This window comes from Hylaeus anthracinus, unplaced genomic scaffold (genome assembly GCF_026225885.1).
Source record: "Hylaeus anthracinus isolate JK02 unplaced genomic scaffold, UHH_iyHylAnth1.0_haploid 0, whole genome shotgun sequence".
Classification (NCBI taxonomy): Eukaryota; Metazoa; Arthropoda; class Insecta; order Hymenoptera; family Colletidae; genus Hylaeus; species Hylaeus anthracinus.
The window spans coordinates 13,240,617-13,263,650 of record NW_026533254.1 but is presented as its reverse complement, the minus strand read 5'-3'; the positions used below and the strand labels follow the sequence as shown (position 1 = coordinate 13,263,650).

The 23,034-nt window shown below is 37.1% G+C and overlaps 4 protein-coding genes and 1 long non-coding RNA gene across 14 annotated transcripts in view; 2 read left to right on the top strand and 3 right to left on the bottom strand.

The window, feature by feature from the left end:
- The window catches only part of LOC128891135 (disintegrin and metalloproteinase domain-containing protein 9-like), a 60,151-nt gene extending 59,628 nt beyond the window's left edge, over positions 1 to 523 (top strand). For both annotated transcript variants that reach the window (XM_054150383.1, XM_054150374.1), the window contains 2 exons: positions 68 to 341; positions 408 to 523. The gene's annotated coding sequence lies outside the window, so the exon portion shown is untranslated. The remainder of the gene's footprint in view (positions 1 to 67; positions 342 to 407) is intronic.
- A 3,506-nt stretch (positions 524 to 4,029) lies between these two features.
- Positions 4,030 to 4,821, bottom strand: LOC128891489 (probable small nuclear ribonucleoprotein G). Its single transcript, XM_054150986.1, has 4 exons — positions 4,638 to 4,821; positions 4,506 to 4,528; positions 4,240 to 4,364; positions 4,030 to 4,151 (listed from the first exon to the last, which is right to left on the bottom strand). The coding sequence occupies exons 1-4, from the start codon at positions 4,667 to 4,669 to the stop codon at positions 4,101 to 4,103; spliced, it is 231 nt and encodes a 76-aa protein (XP_054006961.1). The 5' UTR covers positions 4,670 to 4,821; the 3' UTR covers positions 4,030 to 4,100.
- Positions 4,822 to 7,460: 2,639 nt separating this feature from the next.
- On the bottom strand, positions 7,461 to 19,537 carry LOC128891224 (inositol polyphosphate-5-phosphatase A). 6 transcript variants are annotated; one of them, XM_054150602.1, is made up of 13 exons: positions 19,395 to 19,537; positions 17,472 to 17,513; positions 17,293 to 17,393; positions 16,606 to 16,693; positions 16,467 to 16,530; positions 16,167 to 16,387; positions 15,959 to 16,099; positions 15,712 to 15,873; positions 15,426 to 15,611; positions 15,275 to 15,340; positions 15,103 to 15,143; positions 14,440 to 14,476; positions 10,183 to 10,286 (listed from the first exon to the last, which is right to left on the bottom strand). In XM_054150602.1, exons 1-11 carry the CDS (start codon positions 19,455 to 19,457, stop codon positions 15,111 to 15,113), a joined length of 1,167 nt encoding a protein of 388 aa, XP_054006577.1. In that variant the 5' UTR covers positions 19,458 to 19,537; the 3' UTR covers positions 10,183 to 10,286; positions 14,440 to 14,476; positions 15,103 to 15,110. The 6 variants fall into 6 exon arrangements, with proteins under 6 accessions (XP_054006557.1, XP_054006586.1, XP_054006577.1 ...); XM_054150582.1 differs by lacking the exon at positions 15,103 to 15,143 and having other exon boundaries at positions 7,461 to 10,286; XM_054150611.1 differs by lacking the exon at positions 14,440 to 14,476 and having other exon boundaries at positions 10,174 to 10,286.
- Positions 10,175 to 23,034, top strand: part of LOC128891251 (epsilon-sarcoglycan) — a 24,828-nt gene continuing 11,968 nt past the window's right edge. Inside the window, exon 1 of one of the 4 annotated variants that reach the window (XM_054150683.1) lies at positions 10,175 to 10,345. The gene's annotated coding sequence lies outside the window, so the exon portion shown is untranslated. The other 3 variants (XM_054150667.1, XM_054150658.1, XM_054150675.1) reach the window with 3 other exon arrangements.
- Positions 22,210 to 23,034, bottom strand: part of LOC128891516 (uncharacterized) — a 6,862-nt gene continuing 6,037 nt past the window's right edge. The window contains exon 2 of the long non-coding RNA XR_008460849.1: positions 22,210 to 22,432. This is a non-coding gene — a long non-coding RNA (uncharacterized LOC128891516). The remainder of the gene's footprint in view (positions 22,433 to 23,034) is intronic.

Here is a 23,034-nt window from a genome sequence, read left to right as displayed (position 1 = left end):
TTGTCAAAGAACCGATAACCTAACAATCGCTTCACGTATTAACAAAGTTTTTAATAATATCTCATAGATGAAATCGTGAGGAATCTTAACGTTCGATGGTTTACTAAGCGCTACGTTATTACTGTGGAATAAAATGCACGCTTATGACATATAAGAATTGGAGTAAAAATTCCAGAATATGGTTACATGTTAGAAAAATTCATCCTAATTTGCAGGATATTACGATTTTCTATTTTTGTATGGTGAAAATGGCTCATGCCCTGTTACCGAATCTTATCCGTAAACCTGTAACATCTAATATGTCTCCTACAGATTTTACTCCAACAACTGCCTTATCCGAGGTGAGTTTCATATATACATTATACACATATATTTATTTTATTCTAACATTCTAATTTTATTTGCAGGTGCTGAACTCGGATCCAGTGAAACGTTTATTCAGTCGACCAAATATTGTTATTAAAACGATTCCTTTAAATGTACATGCAAATTCTACCTCGAATAATAACATTGCTGTAAACAATTTGTATAAATTTGATTCAGATTTAAACATTTCAAAGCAAACAGAATTAACCATAGTTCCTCTACCAAGTGATCAGGAAGAGAATCTGTTACCTTCGAAAAGAGAAGGTAAATCAGAAATTGCACTAGTGCCTATTAAGATGGAGAGAAAGCCTTGCGGTCATTATGAACCATGCGAGGAAATTGTGTGTGACGTAGCAGTACAACAATACGTAGATCGAGATGGAGTATCTCCAATGTTAGCCATCAACATAGAAGAAGACGAAATAAGTGCACCTGTTTCAAAACATTGTGCAAATGAAAAGTGTGATGCATTGAGCATCGATCACGATCGTTGTCGCAGAGCTGTGATAAGATTAAACAGATGCAATCGATCGACGGCTTGCGACATTTGTGGTATTGAGCTACAAACGCGAAGGTGTCGTATACATCATAAAAATTGTACGCGGAAGAACGAATATCGTCACAATGAAACAAATAGTGCTCAAATACTAAAAGAAAGAATGCGTGAAAGAGAAATGCAACTCATCGAAGCTTCTAAGGCAAAAAAGAATGATTATATGGATCTTACTACAGTAATGGAAACACTAAAAAATAATGCAGAGTTAATTATTATACCAAAATCAGTTGCTGTGCAGCAACCCATGGTTAACATAACTGTGTCCTCTACTCAAACTACCCAACAAGTTAACAACATGTATAATGTTTTTGGAAAACTTTTACCTAGTATACCAATTGTATTGCCACAACAAAGTATATTCGTTGGAAAAACACCGTGTTCTAACGAAAATAGTATAACTACTTCAGCAAATTTAACTTCGTCTAATAGTAGACCACTTACAACATCGACCAATACAGTCCCCTTACCTCAAAGTCAGTTTGTCACGTTTGCAACACACCACGATGCGCAGCCAATAACGTTAAACGATTTATTATTTTCACAATCACCGATTGTGACAAATTCACCTATTCAGCCTAAACCGTTGGTGACACCGATACGTGTTGTGCCTATAACCAATTTAATAACAGAACCATCGTTATTGCATCAAACACAGGGTATACCAAAGTTTTGTATTATAGCAGATCCGCCGGTACCAGCACCAGCACCAGCACCAGTAACTGTACCGTCACCGATACCTGTAGCAAAACGACGAACTACTCGACACTCAACTTCTGTGCCAAAAGTCAATACTCCAAAAGCTCTTAAAGGTACATTGCAAAAAAAGAAGAAAACAGCAATCAGAAAGAAACGCAGACACAAAAAGAAAGAGTTCAAATGCGAGTATTGTCTTAAATGTTTTAGTACAGATTGGTATTTCAAAGTGCATGTTGCTAAACATACAGGTGAAAAACGATTTCCTTGTAAAATATGTACAGAGTCCTTTAGCAATAGATATGACATGAAAAGACACATGTCAAAGGAGCATAAAAATGATAGTATTCCTTCTGGTCCATGTAACCAGCAAACTACTTTACAATGTTTAGACTGTAATATTAGTTACACATCTGTCGTTCTTTTGGAGCGTCATCGACAAAAATGTCATAAAAAAACAGAATGCACGATATGTCACGATGAAATTCTAATAGAAGAATTAGAGAGGCATATCGCGTCAGTGCACGATAAAATTGAAAGCATTGACATAAAAGAGGAAATTGTTGAAAATGGTAACGCGTATGACGAGATAAGTGAAACGAAGGTATTTTCGAAAAAAGAAATAAAAAAGGAACATGATCAGAACATGAATGGATATGTTTCTATTTCTGATCAATTAAGTGCTTCAGATATAAAAAAGGAATCGGAATATCAAGTATAAAGCATTCCAAGTTAGTCATTTATTAAAGTTGAAATAAGAAACGTTAAGATTGAAAGTATATTTGTTATAAACCGGAGTATGCAAAGTTGCCGCTAACAGATGTTTCAATGATGAAATACTATTTACACTAGATGTGTTAATATTTTTTTCAATAGTACTATTTATTTTTGAAAGAAGATTTCACGATATGCCTACTTGAAATTTATCTTTAAAATACACAGGGCAAATACAAATAAACGTTTAATTATCAATGTTGCAGAAACATGTTTCACAATATTTAAACTAAAATCATATTTTTGAACAACTAACATACTTTACAAAAATTTAAACATTAAAAAAAGATTTAAATTTAAGAATAATTATAAATTATTAACAATTTTCCAAACTGTGATACATGGCCACCTTTCCACTGTAACAATTTTGTTCGTTTGACATGAAAATTCAATATCCTTAACTGAATAGTGAATGTAACTTTGAGCACACTAATCACTTTTACAGACTTGAATACGATTATTACGATTGTGCACGTGAGTGACAATGTAATTACACATATCTCAAAACGCACAGCCCAATAATTTAAACAAAAGATCACATATATAGTTTAGAAGCAGAGAATTTTTTTTATTAATTTTAAAAGTATTTTGTATGGAAAGAGAGTTGAATGCCATTTTTAACGTGTAAATGTACATATAAATTGTATTGTGTTCCTTTTACTTTTAGCTAAATAGCTATTTAGTCAAAAGTATTGAATCATTCATTTAGATTAAAGTTTAGTAATGTTTTAGACATATTCAATAATATATTCTATAACTACGAAAAAAATGAATTAATATTGTTGAAAAGAGTTCTATATGACTTTGTCTAATTTATCATTACGTAGCTACTAATTAAAAATTTTTCACGAGAATTTTTAATTGTCTATGGAATATTTTGCCTTTCATTTTGCTATCTTCGATGAAAATGTATTACTAGAGATAGATCATTCTATTATGCACTACATATTCACGATAGCTATTCTTAGTAATGTTCGATTTTTTAAAGTAATATTAATCGCACGAATACCTTCATATCAAGAAAATATACACAGGCTACTGTTGAATAAATCAAATAGTTATGTTATATTGTATGACACAGATTAGACTGTCATTCTACATTGTTGTAGAGTACAGTTTAAACTTCGAAATTAATACCCAGATTTTACCGAATGTTGATAACAGAGATAGATCGCCAGGCTTAAAGAAAAGATAGTTTTCTTACAATACAGAAATGTTCCTTGATAAGGAAAGTGAGTGAAATATTACGTGCCTTCTAAATTTTAATGTTCCTTATACAAATACATTTACAAACATCTCATAAAACCATAAATATTGATCGCAAATTAAATTTATTCCATTAATTCTTTTATAGAATACCAGATATTTTTTATTTTTAAATGAATCTTATTGAACTATAACAGAGACTATGGACACATGAACAAATTATTTTTAAAATTATAAATATTCCAGAAGTATTAAGCTAAACAATGCGTCCTGAATAAAACATGTAAAGTTGTCCATTAATGTATTTAGCAAAAATGTTTTTATAATAAACAATTCATTTGTTTAAAATAAACTTTTGTGTTTAAACTTAGAAAAACTAAATATGATTTACAAGTTATATTTAAAGGATAAATAAAATTAAATATTGCCCAATCTATCATATAAAATGTTTACTTAGTTTCTTTAGAATACAAAGTATATTTCTGTATAGTTTCCATGTTTCCAGTCATATTCTGTCCAAAGCCTCTAACATTATAACACTGTTTCCACGTATTACCTAAGACAAAATAATATATTAGAGTTCATTTATACTAACACATAATTATACAACATATTAATTCAAAACTTTTCATAGTATAACTGACCACCATTCCAATATTGTTTTTAGTACCATCTTTACATTCTTCGATACTTTCATCTATCACCATGTTCATGAATGGATCGAAACCACGTAAAATACCAACAACATGCCTTCCACCATTCAACTTCACTATAACAAAACATAGGTATCATTATCAGTGCAAATAATTTATGACATTTTGAGAAAGCAGAAGTACTCCAAAATTTATACTGTTTTCAAGGTTAAAATATGCAAACGCAAATAAACATTTTCCAAATAATTCATACTCACATGACAATCTCTTGTCCATGTACCTGAAACGAAGAAAAAGAAACTTTTAATTTGCAATAACAAAAGACGTAAAGTTAAAATAACGTTCTTTAGGATTAAATGCATAACAAAGAAAACTACTGAAATGCTTACTTTTTAAGTTCTGGAGGATGTGCTTTACTCATGTTTAAATGTTTATTATTCACAAGAAATGTTACTTTACGGAATATTCGTTATACAGTCAAAAACATATATGTATATATATATATATTTATTTATTTTTTTCGGCTTTCAAAACATGCACGCGGTTAGACTGTATTCAACGTGAAGGTGAATCCTAGTAACATAACCATGTAACTCGAGACAAGATTAAAACAGTAAAAACCCTATATTTATCTTTTTTAATTCAAATCCATAGCCATCTACCGAAACTGCACAAATTAAATTTATAAATCTGTGATCAGCGCCATCAGTGGTAAAACGCCCAAGTTTGTCGAAATGTAAAGAATAAATAAGGTTTGCGAAACATTTTTCTTTATTGATTGAAAAGAAGTGTGAATTGATAGACACTGTAGAACGTTAACTTTATTTTCCTTTGTATACTCTAATACATGAAATAAGTGCATCACAATTTAGTTTACATTCGGCTCGAAAACTTAACAGAACATCGTCCAACTCTCTTGGTCGACAAAAGTAACGACCCTACTGTAAAACGTTTATTCATACAACACTGACATTACGCATGTACATATAATTAATCTCATCGTTCAACATATTATGGTCTTGCAAGGTACTGCCAGTACAAAATATAAGTACATTCATATATATAAAAGTACAACGGTTACCTGCCGTCGGAAGACGGAAGGAAATAATGTATCCTTCAAAGCATCGGAGCAAGCAAGGCTTTCGATCGCGCACTTTAAAATTTCAATTCCATCGAAGCGAAACGTGTCGCTTCGAGTAACTAACAAATTTCGTTTTCTCGTTAATAAAACTTGCTCTTCGTTTCGACTAGTTTATCAAACTGAAGATGTCACCGAGTAGCAAGGATCATCGACTTCCCATGATACGAATTTCAAGGAAAACGATGATCCAGGTTACCGAAAAGGTTTCTCGAAAAACTTGCCCGCAAGGAAGATCCTAAAACCAGTTTGGTAAAAGCGTCACATCCTTAATACTATGAATATATCAATACCGCACATAGAGTTAATTTATCGCATTACAGGTAAAGCGTATAACTCAGACTCCTATGTAATTTCTATGTATTGCATGGAGCGAAACAGTGTTATTTAATCGAGATGACGTGAGAGACACAACAGCGTATTTCATACTTTGTTTGAACTGATCAGGTACTCCATACAGGTTCTACCTATGCGTTGAATTATACGCTTTAGCTGCAACTATTGTCGACACGCGAGAAGAATAATAGACTTCCATGGGATGCACCATAGCGACCATTTGAAAATTGGTTAGACATTAGTAGCGTACACTGAACTACAGGGTGTCCCAAAAATGTTGTAACACCTTGAAAGGGGTGGTTCGGGAGGTCATTTGAAGCAACTTTTTCCTTAGCGAAAGTGTTGTCCGAGGCTTCGTTGAAGAGATATTAACGGAAAACACTGACCAATCAGAGCGCGAGTATACTGATAGAGCGGCCGCGGTAGTGTATGAGCGAAGCAGGCTAGCGCGTAGCCTACGCTCCACCGGTATACGCGCGTTCTGATTGGTCTGGGGTTTTCTGTTAATATCTCCTCAACGAAGCCTCGGACAACATTTTCGCTAAGGAAAAAGTTCACCTCCCGAATCACCCCTTTCAAGGTGTTACAACATTTTTGGGACACCCTTACTCCCTCAAGGGCTGTAGCTATTTGATCGTAGCTACAGTACGGGTTTAGCGATGCCGAGGTACCTGAGCTATAGGGAGGCCAGCGGGCCTCAGATATGCAAAGGAATGTTTCGCTAAATTAGTCAACCCTATAAGTCTATTACATTCTCCTCACGCGTTGACTTTATCTTACGGGTAATTCTCAAGGAATGACTTCCGATTATCGTCGACATACACATTGGTAGACATTTCGAGTAGCGTTTGGCAAAGGAATTTTAAGGGGAGCCCGAGTAAAATTTGTGTGTATGTCGCGAAACAAGCAGCAAGGCTTTCCGTCGAGTAAGCGTAAAAACCTCGAAGACATTCTATTACTACGTCTACGCTTACCGACGTCGCTGTCGCGTTAAACTCGCAAAACGTGTAAGATGGAACGGATTTAAAAGCAGTCGTAGGTAAACGTCTCGAGTCACTCGAGTTTACCATTTCTCCGAATACAATAACTGTTCTTATAAAATAACTATATACGTCGTTTGTCGCACCAAAGGCAATAATCGAAAGCGCAAAACGCGGGGGGTGTAATGGTCCGGCGAGTTTTGTTCGAAAATCTTTAACAGTTCTCTAAATTAAAAAATAGAAATGCGAAGAAAGTTGCGAGGAAGGGCACCGCGCGAAGCAGCGTCGCCCACGGCGGAGCCTTTCGCGAAACCCCTTCCCCTTCCATGCGCGACTCATCCCTTCCATGCGCCATGGTCGTGAGAGAGAAAGAGACGCCAGTATGACGTAGTCCCCGGAACAGAGTGAATCGAGAGACCGCGCAGTCGTTATATGTAGTACGCCCACCCTATCGGGACATAGTCGTAACAAGTGCTTGAGCTTCGGAGCCTCGTGTGGACGTGCCTGGTCACAGCCTATGCCGTGTTTTGCAATCACAGCACGACGCATGGAAGAGTTCAAAAGTGCGTAAAGACTATTATCCGTTTACCGAAAAGATGTAGACACCAATCACATAATAGGACTCGCATTAATTCCCTGTGTCGACCAGTGATGGGCAAAACCCTAGGCTTCGAATAAATCTGAAGTTTGCCGACATGTTTGTCTCATTTCCTCTTTTGAACATTTTCCAAGGAAAGAAGCGAGACAAACATATTAGCAAACTTCAGATTTATTCGAAGCCTAGGGTTTTGCCCATCACTGGTGTCAACACGCCGATTTGACGAGGGACGTGTGATACGGTTTGTGCGCGGAGAATCAGTCCTATTCAGATACTGATATGCTATATAGAATTAAAAAATACTTGATTCCATTGCCATCTGATTCGACCCTGTCGCAGTTTAGTTTACTTCGTTCTCATCTTCTCAGTAAACGTATTTGTGGACAGCATTAGTAAAATGCCACATTCCCATGCGAATTCGCCAATAGCGTAAAGTTAGCAGCGGTGTTACAAGGGCTCTTAAGTATCAGCGGCAAGCGTCCGCAATGGATTTTTGACATTCATCGTAGGTACATGGGGAGTACAGTTATATTGCGTGCAAATGCGTACGTTCTATGACGTCTACAGAGTATTTCTTTTTTTTAACGTTTACTTCCTATAATATATTTGCTTTGTCGGCTTGGAGTTCACTAGCTAGTAGTTACCCTAGTGGAATGTACCCTCGAATTTAGTTCAACTGGATCGGATTTAGAAATTATCGTGGATCAAATGTCTTTGAACAAGTTTCGTCGGAAATTGCCAACTTTCTCTTTGAACATCGAACGACTCGCAAGGGAAGCTCGTTAATTTTTAATGATAATAATTTTTCTTCAACTTCCCTGGTTGAAATCGCATACGATAAAACACCACACACAATTACATATATATGTATTCGACTGTGACGGATTTCTCGTGGAAGCACCGTCGATATATCGATAGGGATGAATACGCGAGCATGCGTGTACAGTGCGAGACAAAGCGATAACCCAACCAAGGTTTTCGTTACGTATATCTCTAAATGTAGATAAAAACGTTGGGTGGACTATAATTTCGTCCTACACTGTACTTTCGAAGTCGTAAATAAAAGAATCGCCACGCGCGAAGTTGCAACTGGAAATTTCAATTGCCCGCCTCAGGTGTAACCATCCGTTTATAAATTCGGAGGTAATCGTGGTTAACGTTGTGCAATAAAATTTCAAACTGCTCGAATCGTTGCAAAAAAATTAAATCGAATTATTTTGGCAGCAATCGTAGCAATTCTAACCTCCTAGTTTAAACAACAATTATGGAAAAAGTAAGGTGCCACGGTAATGTCGCATCGAACAATATTCCTCGAAAACGCTATCTATGTATATATCGTAAATCTCTGCTCGTCTTTACGGGAAGAACTCTTCGCGAGAATATAGTGTAGGAACACCGAACACTTAAAAAGTAAAACAGTTATTTATCGCGTACGCGATTGTACCGACAGATACGCGTCGTTACATTAATAATTCCAAATACATTCACAACTTATAATGTTAAGTTATCATTTCCCCACGCTACAGTCGTATCTCCATGACACATTTAACGACACCCAAACGCTCTACGAGAACATTCACGTCTTTAATCCAACATTTAAGAATAACGTCACCAGATGTATCAATTTCCCTTTGACATATGTAGGTATTACGTACACTTATCGATAGGTTGTATTAACACTTTACCGACTGGTAGCCTACTAGTTGAATTTTTACCACGGCAATACTTTGTTGTCTATTACCAGGATAGCATCGTATGCTCTCGTTATTATTAAGATATATATATTATTAGGTGGACTGGAAAGTAATGTCATTTTGGTCATCTTAAATACTTGTTTATCATTTATCAGCTCATTGATATTTCTGGCATTGAAAATTTGCACACTAGGTGACAAGGCTGCTCTGACAATGAGGGCGATTGTATAGTGAATTAAAGATAGAAATTTATTGGAAAGTTTGAATTGAATGTAAAAGAAACGACATTACTTTTATATATACATATACATATATATACATATATATTATGTATATATATATTTTTTTTTTCAGATTAATATATATATATTAATCTGAAAATTATATAATACGAACGTTACAAAAATAAAAGATATCATGAAATTTAATTGCATGTCCAATCGTGGTCGGTAAAGTGTTAACGTAGGTAGTGATCGATTCTCATTGTTCAAAAAGAAACCATAAATGCTAACGCGAATACAATTAGCCTTCTGCAATACAAGAATGTTGTTTAGCCTTTTATAAATGAGCATGCTAAAGCATCCCGACGTTCAAAGTTTAAGTTCCTTAATTATAGTTCTCCTTATAGGAGGAGCAAGTACGCTTTAATTCGTGCCATATTGTATAGGGGGCTCATAAATCTGGTTACATTATTTGAAAAGGTCACACAAGAATTAACGGTCCACGAACATTGTGTCGAATTTCGTGTAAACATACCTAAAGTAAGCAAGACTGCCTTTCGTGTACGCGCGCAAAAAATATTTTGATCGAGGACACGGCTTGTCGGTCGCGACATTCTTCGCCGGTTCGTATAGCGCAAACCTAGCCTAGTTGCTCGACGCGTAAAATAATTCTGCCATAATCCCGATGTTAACGTAACTTTGCGTGACTTTACCATACATCTCGTGACTTGACTTATGCGCAAGTGTATCGCGACGAGTTCAAAGACAGTGCCGTGCGATTCGCATTCGCGTCCGATCGATAGGTTAGAATCGATAAATGCGATTCGTTGCGACGCGATCGAGAAATATCAGTTCACGTAATTCGGTTTGAATGGCGGCTGCGGTATCAAACTGTCGTCTCGCGGAAAATCTTAACCGACGAATCCGCGTGCTTAATGTGTATGTATCTCGTGATGGTTGTTGCGCCGTTGTTGTTATTGTTGCTGCCGTTGTGGTTGTTGTTATTGTTGTTGAGTATCTCACGACTCAAGCCAAACATCGTACCCGATTCAGGCTCCCCGTTCGTCGTGTCTGCGATCAGGAATCATGCATTCACTTACTGTTTTCGAATCTTGGCAGAGCAGATCAAGGTAAGAGAGTATGTCTCTTTGGACACGTATTTAACGTAACAGTGATTCTATTCGCTATAGGTGATAGGGTTCGATTAGGTAAATACAATTTCATGTTGTCGATTCGTTCTGAAGCGTAGAATTTTAACTTCAAATTCGTCGAGTGTCGTGAGGCGAGTGGAGGGAAATAGTACTGAATTCAAAAGAACGAACTGCCATGTTTTTCAATGCTCGGTTTATTCTCGATGAAAATTAGTTTCGCGATTCACTTTAATCTGCTCTGCTGTGTCGAAATGGGTATATAAAAATGTGAAACATTAACAGAGCGCTACGATGCAACGTGCAGAAAACAGTGACGAACGTGTAAAATCGAAAATTGATTAAAAAAATATATATACAGGGTGTTCCAAAAATGTTGTAACACCTTGAAAGAGGTGGTTCGGGAGGTGATTTGAAACAACTTTTTCCTTAGCGATAATATTGTCCGAGGTTTCGTTGAGGAAATATTAACGGAAAACACTGACCAATCAGAGCGCGAGTATGCCGGTGGAGCGTAGGCTACGCGCTAGCCGGCTTCGCTCATACGCTACCACGACCGCTCCACCGGCATACTCGCGCTCTGATTGGTCGGGGTTTTCCGTTAATATCTCCTCAACGAAGCCTCGGACAACATTTTTGCTAAGGAAAAAGTTGCTTCAAATCACCTCCTGAACCACCTCTTTCAAGCTGTTTCAACATTTTTAGGACACCCTGTATATGTATACATATATATGCGAAGCAAAAATGAACGCCATATTCGCGCATAAAAGTTTTTCTCGATGATATTTACGAACCGTGAGAATATGTCACAAAGGGCATAAATGAAAAAAAGCAACTGTCGGTTGTATTAAAAATAAATTTATATTTACAAACGAGACAAATATTTGCTAGCGTCTTAAGGGTCGTAAGTGTAGTAGGATAAAAAAAAAAAAAGTTGATATATAATTAATCGATTGTTCGAATCTGCGGTGTTTATTGCGCTTAGATTCAAAGATCTCAAATCGGTCCGGCAGAATAAAAATTACAAATTATAGTTTGCTAAGTACCTATATAAATATATAACTTTCTCGAGCACTTTATTCAACGAAGGGAACAATTTAACGTTGCTATTATTGCGACGCTATCTCTTGTACTGCGTGTGGTTAACTTTTTTTGGCAAGACTCAAAGAAATACGTTCATCGATATGTAAACTACCTTACGTTTAACGGTATTGACTACGATTTGACGAAAACACCCCGAAACAGAAACTCGAATCAACTCTCGAGCCTTTCGTCGGGACACTACGAGTTAATATCGTTCTTAACATTTAAGTAACAATTTTTTTTTTTTAACGTGATCGAATACTTAGGAAAGCTTCTGAACAAGCATCGGTAACTCGGCAATAACATAGAAGAAAAATAACGTGGCATTAACTCTTTCTGTAAATAAAGATAATATCTTCTTATTGCTATATAATAACGACACTATACTTTGGCAGTCGAGTCCACGTATCCGGACTACATGTGCATTATACTAACATGCTATGGTAGACACAGTTGGCAAGGATATACGATGCATACAGAGACACAGGTTTTTGTACACAGTTTCGATTAAACAAAACAAAACAAAAAAAAAAAAACATCGATGTGATATTTGTATGAGAATTGAGAAATCACGGTTAATCGTCGGATCGTTGATGACTGTTGCGATGAAGGATTGCGAGGCAACAACTTTGTCGAGCATGTAACCCTTGGTGCATAAATGAGACAATTGGTCGGTACGTGTTCGGTAACATAACGATACTATTCCATACACATTAATACATCGTACGTATTGTTCGATATTATACATCGACACAGTCATTTGGATACTCTGATTCGTACATAACGACATAACACTATACAACAATAATATACTGTTTATTTCATTTAATATCTACAGTTAAAGCGTGTACCGCGAGAAATGCAAACACAATTCGGTTCTGTTTCGCGTCCTATTTAAACAATTAAACGAGTCGAGGTGTGCATATATTTATTTACTTACTAGCGGAAGTGCGCACATTTTTCAACGAGTACATACATCAACCAAGCTCACGCTTTAACTGTGGATATACGTAATTCGTATCACCAAGTATTTCCTAACGAAAGTGCATACTGTACGAAGACGAGTATCATGCACATGCAGAAGACACTTTAAAAATAAAAACGTCTTGCGGCATGCACGTACAATATGAAAATCCGTAGTATTCAACAGAGCGTAAGCGGGATATTTTAATAGTCTCTAAAGGAGTTCCGCTCTAATCTAGCTTATTTATTAAGAATCTATCGTAACAAGCGTCATTACGTTAAAATCGTAAAAAAGACGATCCCGTCAAATTCTTCAATGACAGTTTCGCGTATCTGGACGATTGTTCGGTATAAAAAAAAAAAGAAGAAGAAAAAAAAATACATGACGAGTGTCTTCGTATTAAGTTCTTCCCTAACAAATAAATTATGTTTTCGATTCTCCAACGTGATAGTTGGATATAAAAAAAGAAAGTTGATATGAAAACCATCGAGACGAAAGTTACGTGTAAGTAGACGCGAGAAGAATGACTATGACGTTATAAAATAAATAAGGAACATAATGTAGTGCGAAACAAAAGTCGAAGTGTCTCTTCACAATACAATGCAACAACACTTTTGGCATCTACTCTTCTTCCCAACGATATTGTGTTTACACCTTTCCGTGACTTTACACGCTTTCAATTTCAATTTAACGCTCTCAGTGTAATCCCCGGTATCTTGACTTTGCACGGAATTGCTTCTCGTAGTTTCTCTCAAAGCCAGAATTTCATTATTGCCTTCGCATCCCGAAATTTCTACTTCGTTGCATACGTCTATTTTATTGGAATTCGTTTGCTCCTCTTTCATACTATCCGCCTCCGTTTCGGAGGGTTCAGTCTCCTGTAATGTTGGAGACGACTGGAATCTTAAAGTTTGTCCCTTGGGACAGTGAATGACATACTGATCCCTCCTGTCGTTATGTTTCACGTTCTGCGCGGTATCTATAATTTCATTTAAATGTTGTTCTTTGACATCGCACATTTTGCTATCATCCGTTTTGCTTCCCATTTGAAAAAGATTTGTACTAACAATCATCGTGCAAGTATCTTGATTCGTTAGAAGCTCGCCTATGTCCTGCAGATACATATCCGCTTTGATACCTGCTTTCTTCGAATTCAGTCTGTTACTCTCATCGTCTATTTTGTCGCAAAGTTCGTCTGATTTTTCTGAACTGAACGCCTCGCCGCTTAGACTCTTCGTTCGGCCATCCGAGTATGTGCTCAGCTTATTGTCCGAGTAGTTGCTGTACTTGTCGTCGTGCAAGTACACGGAACTTTCGTTTGACTCGAAATTACTCGCATTTATAATCGATATCCTTGGTATAATCAAGTCGGGCGGTAAGCCTTCGACGCCATCCAACGGAGTTGACTTCAAGGACGATCTATTAATAAAATCACCAAAGGAATGATACCCTTGCTGCCCTTTACCCTGAATCCATGCTTGAGTAAGGAGATGCGATCTCTGCCACGAAACATCGCTGTTGCATCTGTCTGTTCGTACGGTCCATCGTTGTTCATCGGTATTAGGCCAGGATCGCAAACAGCAATCGCTTGGGCTTCGTTTGATATCGGTCACGTCTTGGTCCGTGTCCGTTGCCTCCTGTTTTTTACTTCGTACGATCAGTTCTAGCTTTGATTTCAACAAGGCTGGCGATACAGCTCTGTCGACGCGCCTGACTATGCTCGACGCGTGTGCGGATGACAACGTAGCGTTGTCGTCGCATTCGTTTATGTTACCTAGATCTACGTCTGGAACCTCGCTAGAGGCTACTATTATAGCATTTGGACTCGGGCTGTCCATGCTATCAGGAGTGTAGGGATCATGCTTAATGGGTGCTGCGTGCAACAGATTAGTCGAACGATCGGTGTAATTGATCCGTCGGCTAACGTAACTACTATAATCAGGCAACATGGACAATAACTCCACGTAATTCTCTGGCACTCGAAAGCAAAACTCAGGTGCACGTGACAAGTTGCAGCAGTTTATCATACCTTCGTCCGAGGCGAGATTAACCCTCAAGTAGACTGGCTGCAAACGGGAAAAAATGGACGATCCTTATGTATTATCGTGCATCGCTATGAAGAAATGGAGGGACATTCCTCATATGGTAGGACTCTATAAAAAGTCTAACTAATATTAATGTAAGTCAGGACAATGATACAAAAACGAAATACTTTTGGTACAGTAATATGGTAACATGATACTCGACGTTTGTAACATACTAAATACTCTTGAATTTAGTAGATGATCTATCGGGATTGTAACGTTAAATATACTTCGATGAGTACTAGATCTTTTTTTTTTTTTTTTAACTTTGTTGTAATTGTTATCAAAGGACTATGGTACTGTAAGGTTTTTAGTTTGAACATTATGAGTCGTATGGAAAATGTATCGAACAAGCGATTAAAGTGCATACCTGGGACGATTAAATAAAATATATTCGCTTAATTCGATGATAAAAATAGCGGAATGTTAATTAGAATCGTGATGTTCGAAATCATTAAAGACGTGAATTTATAAGTGAGCTACACTGAACCAACTACACCGAACAAGCCCCTATGTACTTATAAACAAGATAGTGGAGTACTAGCAGAAATATAGGATATAGGGGTAAAACCAAGATAAGAACAGGCAGACAGTTCATAGATAGGTACCTTAGTGCTTAAAGATTCATTCGAAACTCCAGAAAAACAGGCTGCACCATAATAATTAAAAGAATGAATCATCAGAATAAGAACTAGGAAGTGTGTAAGTATATGTACCCAGTATAATAAGTAGAAACGAGCCAGTACCTCTTTCGAAAGTTAGAAAATAAACGTGTCTCACCTTATGGTCACCCATGCAGGTTGTCGGACCTATTATCCCATATTCCACGGCATCCGATGATGATGTCTGATTAAAAAGAAAATAATATCGTATTATACGAAAGTCTTGTTTGAAGAACGTACGTTAGAAGTTTAACAAACATATTCCATACATCTTGGACTAGCATTTTCGCTGTAGAGCTCAGTAGAACTCGGTCGCACCAAGCTGGAACTCTTGTCTGCATATAATTTGAACCTTCATTGACATCTTCCTCAAACGGGTAACTGGGTACAAATTCAATGGGAAATTCAAATAGTCTTCCATCAAAGTCTTCCAGCTCTTTGTCATATTCACGTAGCTACATAAATATCGGTAATTTCATTATGGTCTTCCTAATTGTTAATGCAACATTATAAGTAACATTATACAACGTAATGTTCGAACAATTATTTACTTACCCACTGTCCGCTATTTTTCATAAAAACGTTTTGATGTTCGAAATGAGAAAATTCTTTCTTTCCTAATGTTAGTATGAGATCATCGTCTTTATTGTGAAATTGCAGTTTCGAAACATTTCCTTTATTCGATAATGTTCTTTCTTGAGTATCTTCTGTAAGTTTCTATGCAAAAACAGAGCAGAAGTTTTGTGTTTTATCGGGCTTTCGTAGGGACAAAGAATAGGATGGAATATTAGCTCTCGCTTACTTTAATTACGCTAGCCGTGTCTGTTCTAAAATTAAAGTCTCCGAATAAAAAGTATGGTACATTTGGATATTTATCGTTATGAAACCTATCTAATGTATGCTCGAGCGCTCTCCTGCGCGTTTTACTGTATACAGATGGGAACTGAAAATAAATTATCACATAAATAAATTAGTTACAAAGCTATTCATAGAGTGGTTATATCGCTTACCGTTTCCATAGCGATGAAGTTACTGGCATCATGAAATAAGTGTATGTTTATGAGATCAAAAACTGTTCCACTAATACTCCATCGTGTTCTCAGAAATCCTTTTCTAGACCATTTACATTCTGGAAAAAATTCCTGAGGAAACTTTGCTTTTTCTTTGGTTGCAACTGCTTCTATGTTACCAGAATGAACCTCTTTTCCACTTACTGGTACAAAAGTACATTCTACAATTGTAACAACAATTAAGCATATACTGTTTTCAAAAATATGAATATATTTTGCAAAGCAGGGGAAACATCGTACCTTGGAAGTCCCATAACAAAACTTCTTTCAAAGATTCGTGTACGAAGTAAAAGTTTCCAAGTGCCTGTAACAATTCACATAGATAGAATTATGTGCTGTTATAAATTGTAAAATGTATCATATTTTTTACTTTACATACCGTAAAATGTTCAGCAGACGAATAGTCCTCGTCTAAAAATACTCTGATTTTATCAAACAGCCTTAACTCTTCTGACGACATAAGTAACCTGCAGAAGATAATTTTATTAGATTAAATTAAACTTTGCAGAAACAATGGAGATTTAAAACTTTTCATAATAGCTAGAAGAATCAATATATTTTCAGGCTTTTCTTTTACATTGCTCCCCTATCAATATCATTCGATAAACCCATCTTTTGAAGTGGCTCACTCAACCATAGAACCACGCATGATCATCTATTTTTATCCCTTTCTGTCGCTTATGCGTTAAATCACATTCAATATAGTAACCAAGGAAACCTATTTGTCTTAGTATAGTTTTAAAACAGCTTACGTATAAACTCTACAAGATATTATGTCAAACAGTTTGGTGAAAAATTTAATAGAATATTTAATATTACTTAAAAATTATACAATTTTCATTTAAAAGTTACTAGAGGATTAAGAATTAGTTTTTATTCCATTAATTTAGTTAGGCTTAAATAGGTCTGTCCATGGAAACCTTTCAAGAAGCTTCGCTTTAACAAGATTTCCTAGAGATTCTCTTTCATCCGTAACACAATATAATTATTATCGGTCGTGCAATACTAACATCATTAAAGATAAGAATACATTCAGTCAATAAAATACAATAAAATAACGTATTACCTAACAAAGTCTTCGACATGCCTCATACTTTCTTCATAATTTTTTCCACCTACTTCTTGGCAGTGCAGTGCAATAAACTTTGGATCCAGCCTCAATATAGTCTGTGGAAAGTATACCACGTGAATGTAAATACGCGTTATATTTACGCAATGACAATGCATCATATCTGTGATACTTACAGATAAAAATTCTTCCGTCCAAATTTTCAACATAACGCTAGGCTGCAAAAAAATAGAACCATTTTTAAAACTTTGACATTATTAGAGATAAGCAATTATTAAACGAACGTTACGTCTGTTTCGTTGTTGAAAAAAATTTAATAATAACAGAATATTGAAAAATTCGAAAACATTTTAGCTTATGGTTGCTACTTCATTGTTCTTTTCACGTACAAATAATAGGACCCGTTACGGGTAAAAATCGCATAGATCGTCGATCGTAAGCCATCAACGTATCAATCGGCTCAAGGGGAAGGTGTAATTCGGCCCTATGTAAATTTACGCGACCGATAACAAACATGCAATCGTAGGAAGTCGTTGGTAGACGTAACACACGGTTCTGCATGCGTGTAGTACACTCCAAGACAAAATGATTGGATACCCCTATAGTATTTGCATTTGGCAGCTATAACAAGGCATGAAAATAACATTGTTTAGGAAGAATAGGAGACATTGTATCCAGTAAGGAATAACTAATTTTGTGTGAATATTATCTTAGAAAAATTGTCAATGTATATATACTATAGAGCAAGAGTTGAAACATGACAGGACAATAGGACACGTACAAGTAACAGTAATGATATTATCATTTTTTTTTTTTATGAGATTGTATTCTAATCTTCAATCTCTGCTTTTAGTTTGTCTGTGTAGAATAGAATAGAATTCATGTTGAATATTGAATGAATATTGAAGCTAACTGTCTCTGTGTATGTTCTATAATGTTTAGTTGCATACTTGTGTCTCATTTTAACATCCCTAAACTGATATTCAAAGAACAATGACTGTATTTGTGATTCACAATATTTATTACAGTAAAATAATTGAGTGAGATGTCAATCAATCTTGATCTTCCAACTGTTGCTCGGTAACTGCTTCAAGTATTACTGCTGTCCTATCATTTTTACACTTGTTTTTCATATAAACAAATCAAATTCCTGGAAAATACTCTACACAGATACAAACTTTGACACATGTTACCAAGATACACTTTTGTATAGCAAAGATGGACACAATTTTATTCAAATAATATACAACGAATAGGAGTACATTTCAGTGATCCATTTACAATGTTCATTCAATGAAATAGTGATACAGATAAGTGTCTATTACTTCATCCTGAAATATAAATTCATTCCATAATATAAATTCTAATTCTCATTAACACATTGAATGCCAGACAAATATTCTTATTAATAGTTTCTGCTAAAATGAAATATCATTTAAACTACTGGAGACTGTATAATCAAACATTAATCGTCGTATTTATTTTTGTAACTTCATAAAAATTCATGAATTTCGTTTAATTTCATTCCCTTTGATGGTTGATTTTCAGAATTAATTTTTTTTCAGTTCTTCAGTGAAAAGCACTGTCACCCGTATATGGGTGACATGGCGATCAACGTGTTAAACAAACAACTGATGAAAACTTGATCTACTTCTGATATACAAGGTTACACAAAAATTGTGTAGCAATAGTTTCCGAAAATCCGAAAAAATCCAAGGGTGTTTTCTGTCGTTTTGTCGTGGAGTGTATTTGAATTATAAACGCACGTCGCGTGCAACAGTGCCACGAGGATGTACGGTTCCCGACGTCGAGGAAAACAAGGATACAAAAAGAAAAATCGTTGGAACGAAGACGAAAGATGCCAAGGCAGGACACAAGCATGGCCAGCGCGTATCGCGACGATAGCATCGTACGAAAGACGCGCCAAACAAACGGCGAGGCTGAAAAAGAAGGAAGAAACGGGGAGAAAGGAAGAAAGAAGTAGGTCGTGTCACGTACGAACGTGTAAATCGCGACGCGCGATCGATCGCTCAGGGTCGTGCGACTGGTGTAAACGAAAACAGAAAAAGTCTGTCGTTGTGTAAGTAATGGGTACGTACCTCCTCGAAAATACTGCCAACGTTCGCGGTGACCAGTAGAACCGGAACGCCGTTACCCGCCATTCTTTCGGATGCGTCTCGGGTAGGTAAACTTCTTTGAAAGAGCGTTCAAGAGGAGGACGACAGGTGTATCGTGTCCCACGACGACGTAAAAGAGTCACGGATCGACGTGCGAAAGCCTGTCACGAGCACACCGTGTCACTGGCAACCGTGTCGAGTGCTTGCTGCGAGCAAGCACTGTGTTCACTCAGGGGGAATTAGTTTTCCGTGGATAGACGAGCACTTGTGTACGACGTTCCAGGAGAAAAAAAAGTCACCCCCGGGCCAGGAAACGTCCGTGAGTCCGGAGGGAGGAATCAACCCCTGTGCCGTGGTGTGGGCACGGTTCGTCGGCGTGTACCGGTCGCATCAAACCTCGCACTGCGAATACGACACATTATTAATCGAATAACGCGAAGCCCTGTTCGCCGCGCACCAGAGAGAAAAGTTGTGTGGTGCGGTAAATATAATCCCTCTATCGGACAGAGCGAAACCACGCCTACCTACTGCAGACGTCAATAGGCAGTGCCGTGCACGTCGGAAACCGTAAACGCCAGAGAGAGGAGATACCGGGCCCCTGACCGCTAACCGCCAACGCGTTTCGACCTCTACCACTTCGTTCGACGAATTCCCATGGGGGTTTACCGCAGACCGACTCCGTGGAAACCACGTTTTTTCCCTCTTGTTATCTCCACTTTCACGAAAATTGTCGGTCACCCTCGTTCCACGTAGCTTAGATCTCAGCTTCGATTTCTGATTAGGGCGACCACTAGCGATGGGACTGATACGATCAGGTGTCGATGGTACTCGACCAACTCGATTACCAAAGTGCTTAACCCATTGGCTTACTTCCAGAGTCATGCGCGATTCTGGAAGCGTTTGTTGTTTCCACGGTTGAGACGCAGCTGTAACGTGTTCCTCTTAGTTCTTGTGTCGTGGCATTCATGCGAAATGGTATTAGGTGTGTAGAAATTTATTCTATGGCTTTACGTTCGATCATTTATTATTTATTTATTTATTTATTTCAATATATACGGGCATAGCCCATTATGGAATTAATACAGTGTAGCAATTATAAACAACGATAATTGACAGTTTATTTTTTCTTTTGCAACTCGTGTTTACTCGTCATTTTGTTACGTTCAAGTACCCATTTTCTAAATTCTCGACCCGAAGAACATTAAAATTTATGTTTGTTGAGACTTAGCTATAATTGAATATTAACAAAATTAATTTCTACACCTAACACATATCATTGGAAAGCTGAAGAATCTTTCCATCGCTAGCCATCCCTTTTTAGATTTGAAACTTTGCATCGACGTTTTTGAAGTAGTAATATATTATAAGTAGACTGCGGATCTTTATGCAAAATAAAATCTTCGCGAACATGCCTAGAAAAATTGAACCTACATAGGAATTTATTTTATTTTGCAACTATTATAACATGACGTTTACTTTCAATTATTTTTATATTCTTGCATATTGTTCGCATTTTGTAGTTTCTTGTACATTCAAATGTCCTATAAATGCATAAAGACCCGCAGTCTAATTATTAATTAAGCTTGAATTCGAAAGTTAGTTTTACGAACACCCATAGATGTCCTACATGGTCGTGCATAGAAATTCCTCTGCTCGTTAGACGCGAAGAGCTCTGTTGTTTCTTGTGCTTTAGGCGCGAGTTCGTTCGCGATAGTCTGCTAAACAGGATTTCGCTTAATCGATAACTTTGCGGTTTACGGTGGGTCCGTCACTCGTCGAAATACGTAGCCTAGTTATCGGGAATTACTAAACGCGTTACGATAATAAACAGGACGGAAGTTTCGTTCAGATAAGGGTACATGCGCGCGAGCAACTCTCGATGCTGTACGTACATGCACTAGTGTTTGGCAAAATGTAATCCATGATTACGATTACTAAATAAGTGTCTGTAAGTAACGAGTAGCGATTAATTAATAATCAAGCACAATTAGTACTGAAAGGTTACGAGCTATTGATTTACGATCGAGGAATACAAACGTCGTTTACAATTAGTGAGACACCTTTGAACGACGTTCAGCTCTTTCAAATAAGGGACTCGAACTTTTTATCTAGATAAGCGGCGGCGAATGTTCTGTCCGATATCGCGTATCTTTGGAAGATAAGACTAAAAATAGTAGTACAATTAGGTTGGTATGTGTGAAATCTTGTTTCCGAATTTTGTGACAAAATATTTTCAGTATGGAAATTCGAAACGCCTCAGGCTCGCCATGCCAGGAATAGTTCAATACGGTCCTGAAGACTGTTGTCGGAAACGATGTTCCAGCCGCGCATGAGAAGGGCGAAACGCACGCGCTTTTATGCTCCGTTTACGCTCGCATCTTTTTTATTCTTTCCTTCCTTTTTTAATTCTTTTTTTTTTTTGCAACCACGAATCTACATAGTAACATGGATGAGACGAGCGGTGGATGGTTTAATGGATGACGAACAAAACCTCTGTAGAGTGATTTATTCGGCTAACGATCAAATTTTAATTTTTATTAAAGAAATTAAGAATCAGTCGGTGCGCGAATGCATAGATCGCATTTATTACTTTTTATTTAAAGTTTGAACAAATGTTTTCCCTCCTCACTATTCAAAACGAATAGCGAAAATTTGTTTTAGCTTTAGAATATTAAAATGCAATCTCCAACAAGCAGCAAACGTTCTCGCAAGCGGCCATCTGGTGGGGAAAATACGAAATGGACAATTATGCCTTCTCCCGATCAGACCTAGGGCTAGTTCATTTCTTATTTATTACACAAAATGTTTCATCTAGATAAGAATTTTACCAAATCTCCCTCTAGCCAATTATCTTTCGATCTTTCGCGAAGTTAGGGTAAACGGATCGTGGATCGCTCGGTAGCGCTGCAGTTTGGTTTTCGTTCCGGCGTGTACTTGCGTGCAACCTACTGACGGAGTGCGCCGTTGTCTGCTGTCGTCTTCCAAAGTGTATCGCCACATCCAGTTCGCGTTTCGTAAGCCTACGCATACCATGACCGTGTTGTTATTGTGCTTTTCGATTCGTTTTCCTGCGTGAAAGAACAGTCATGCACACGGCGTTGCATCGCCATATTCATTGTACAAGGATCGAGCCACGAAACGGCGCATCTATTTTCATCGAGCGAACTGTCTCGTCCCAGTAGAATATCTTACGCTCTATACATATATATTTTACATTTCTCTTTTGCATATTATTACTCTCTGTTTCTGCCGGTACCTCTTTTTCGAGATATAAAATGTTTTGCATTACAATTGCCTGGAAAAAGCTGATAAGTATCAATTGACTTGTTCGTCTCTGGCGATCATCGATAACTAAACTTATCAGACCGACAATGTCAGTGGACATTGTTCGAGTAAAAATATGTTTTCGATGACCAGAGAATTGGGCTTGCATTGTTTTCGTATATCCATCGTTTGCTACTTCTTTGGTCTTGACGCAAACGTTATTTCATACACCCAGAGTACTTGGCAATAGGTGACTGAAACTTTAAAGGGTTATCCTTCCCATCAAAATAAGACGAAAATCAAGAATAATAAAATTGCGTTCAAGGCTTTGTATCTATGGAACTAGTTGCCAAAGCGT

Coding starts and splice junctions, on each gene's coding strand:
- LOC128891489 (XM_054150986.1), bottom strand. CDS start 4,669: ATGAGTAAAGCACATCCTCCAGAACTTAAAAA. Junction 4,529..4,637: donor CATCCTCCAGAACTTAAAAA/GTAAGCATTTCA, acceptor TCTTCGTTTCAG/GTACATGGACAAGAGATTGT. Junction 4,365..4,505: donor CATGGACAAGAGATTGTCAT/GTGAGTATGAAT, acceptor GTTTTGTTATAG/TGAAGTTGAATGGTGGAAGG.
- LOC128891224 (XM_054150582.1), bottom strand. CDS start 19,457: ATGGCGGGTAACGGCGTTCCGGTTCTACTGGTCACCGCGAACGTTGGC. Junction 16,100..16,166: donor ACTTCATCGCTATGGAAACG/GTAAGCGATATA, acceptor ATTTATTTTCAG/TTCCCATCTGTATACAGTAA. Junction 10,287..14,439: donor TAATCTCGCCTCGGACGAAG/GTATGATAAACT, acceptor TCCTGATCGCAG/ACACGACGAACGGGGAGCCT.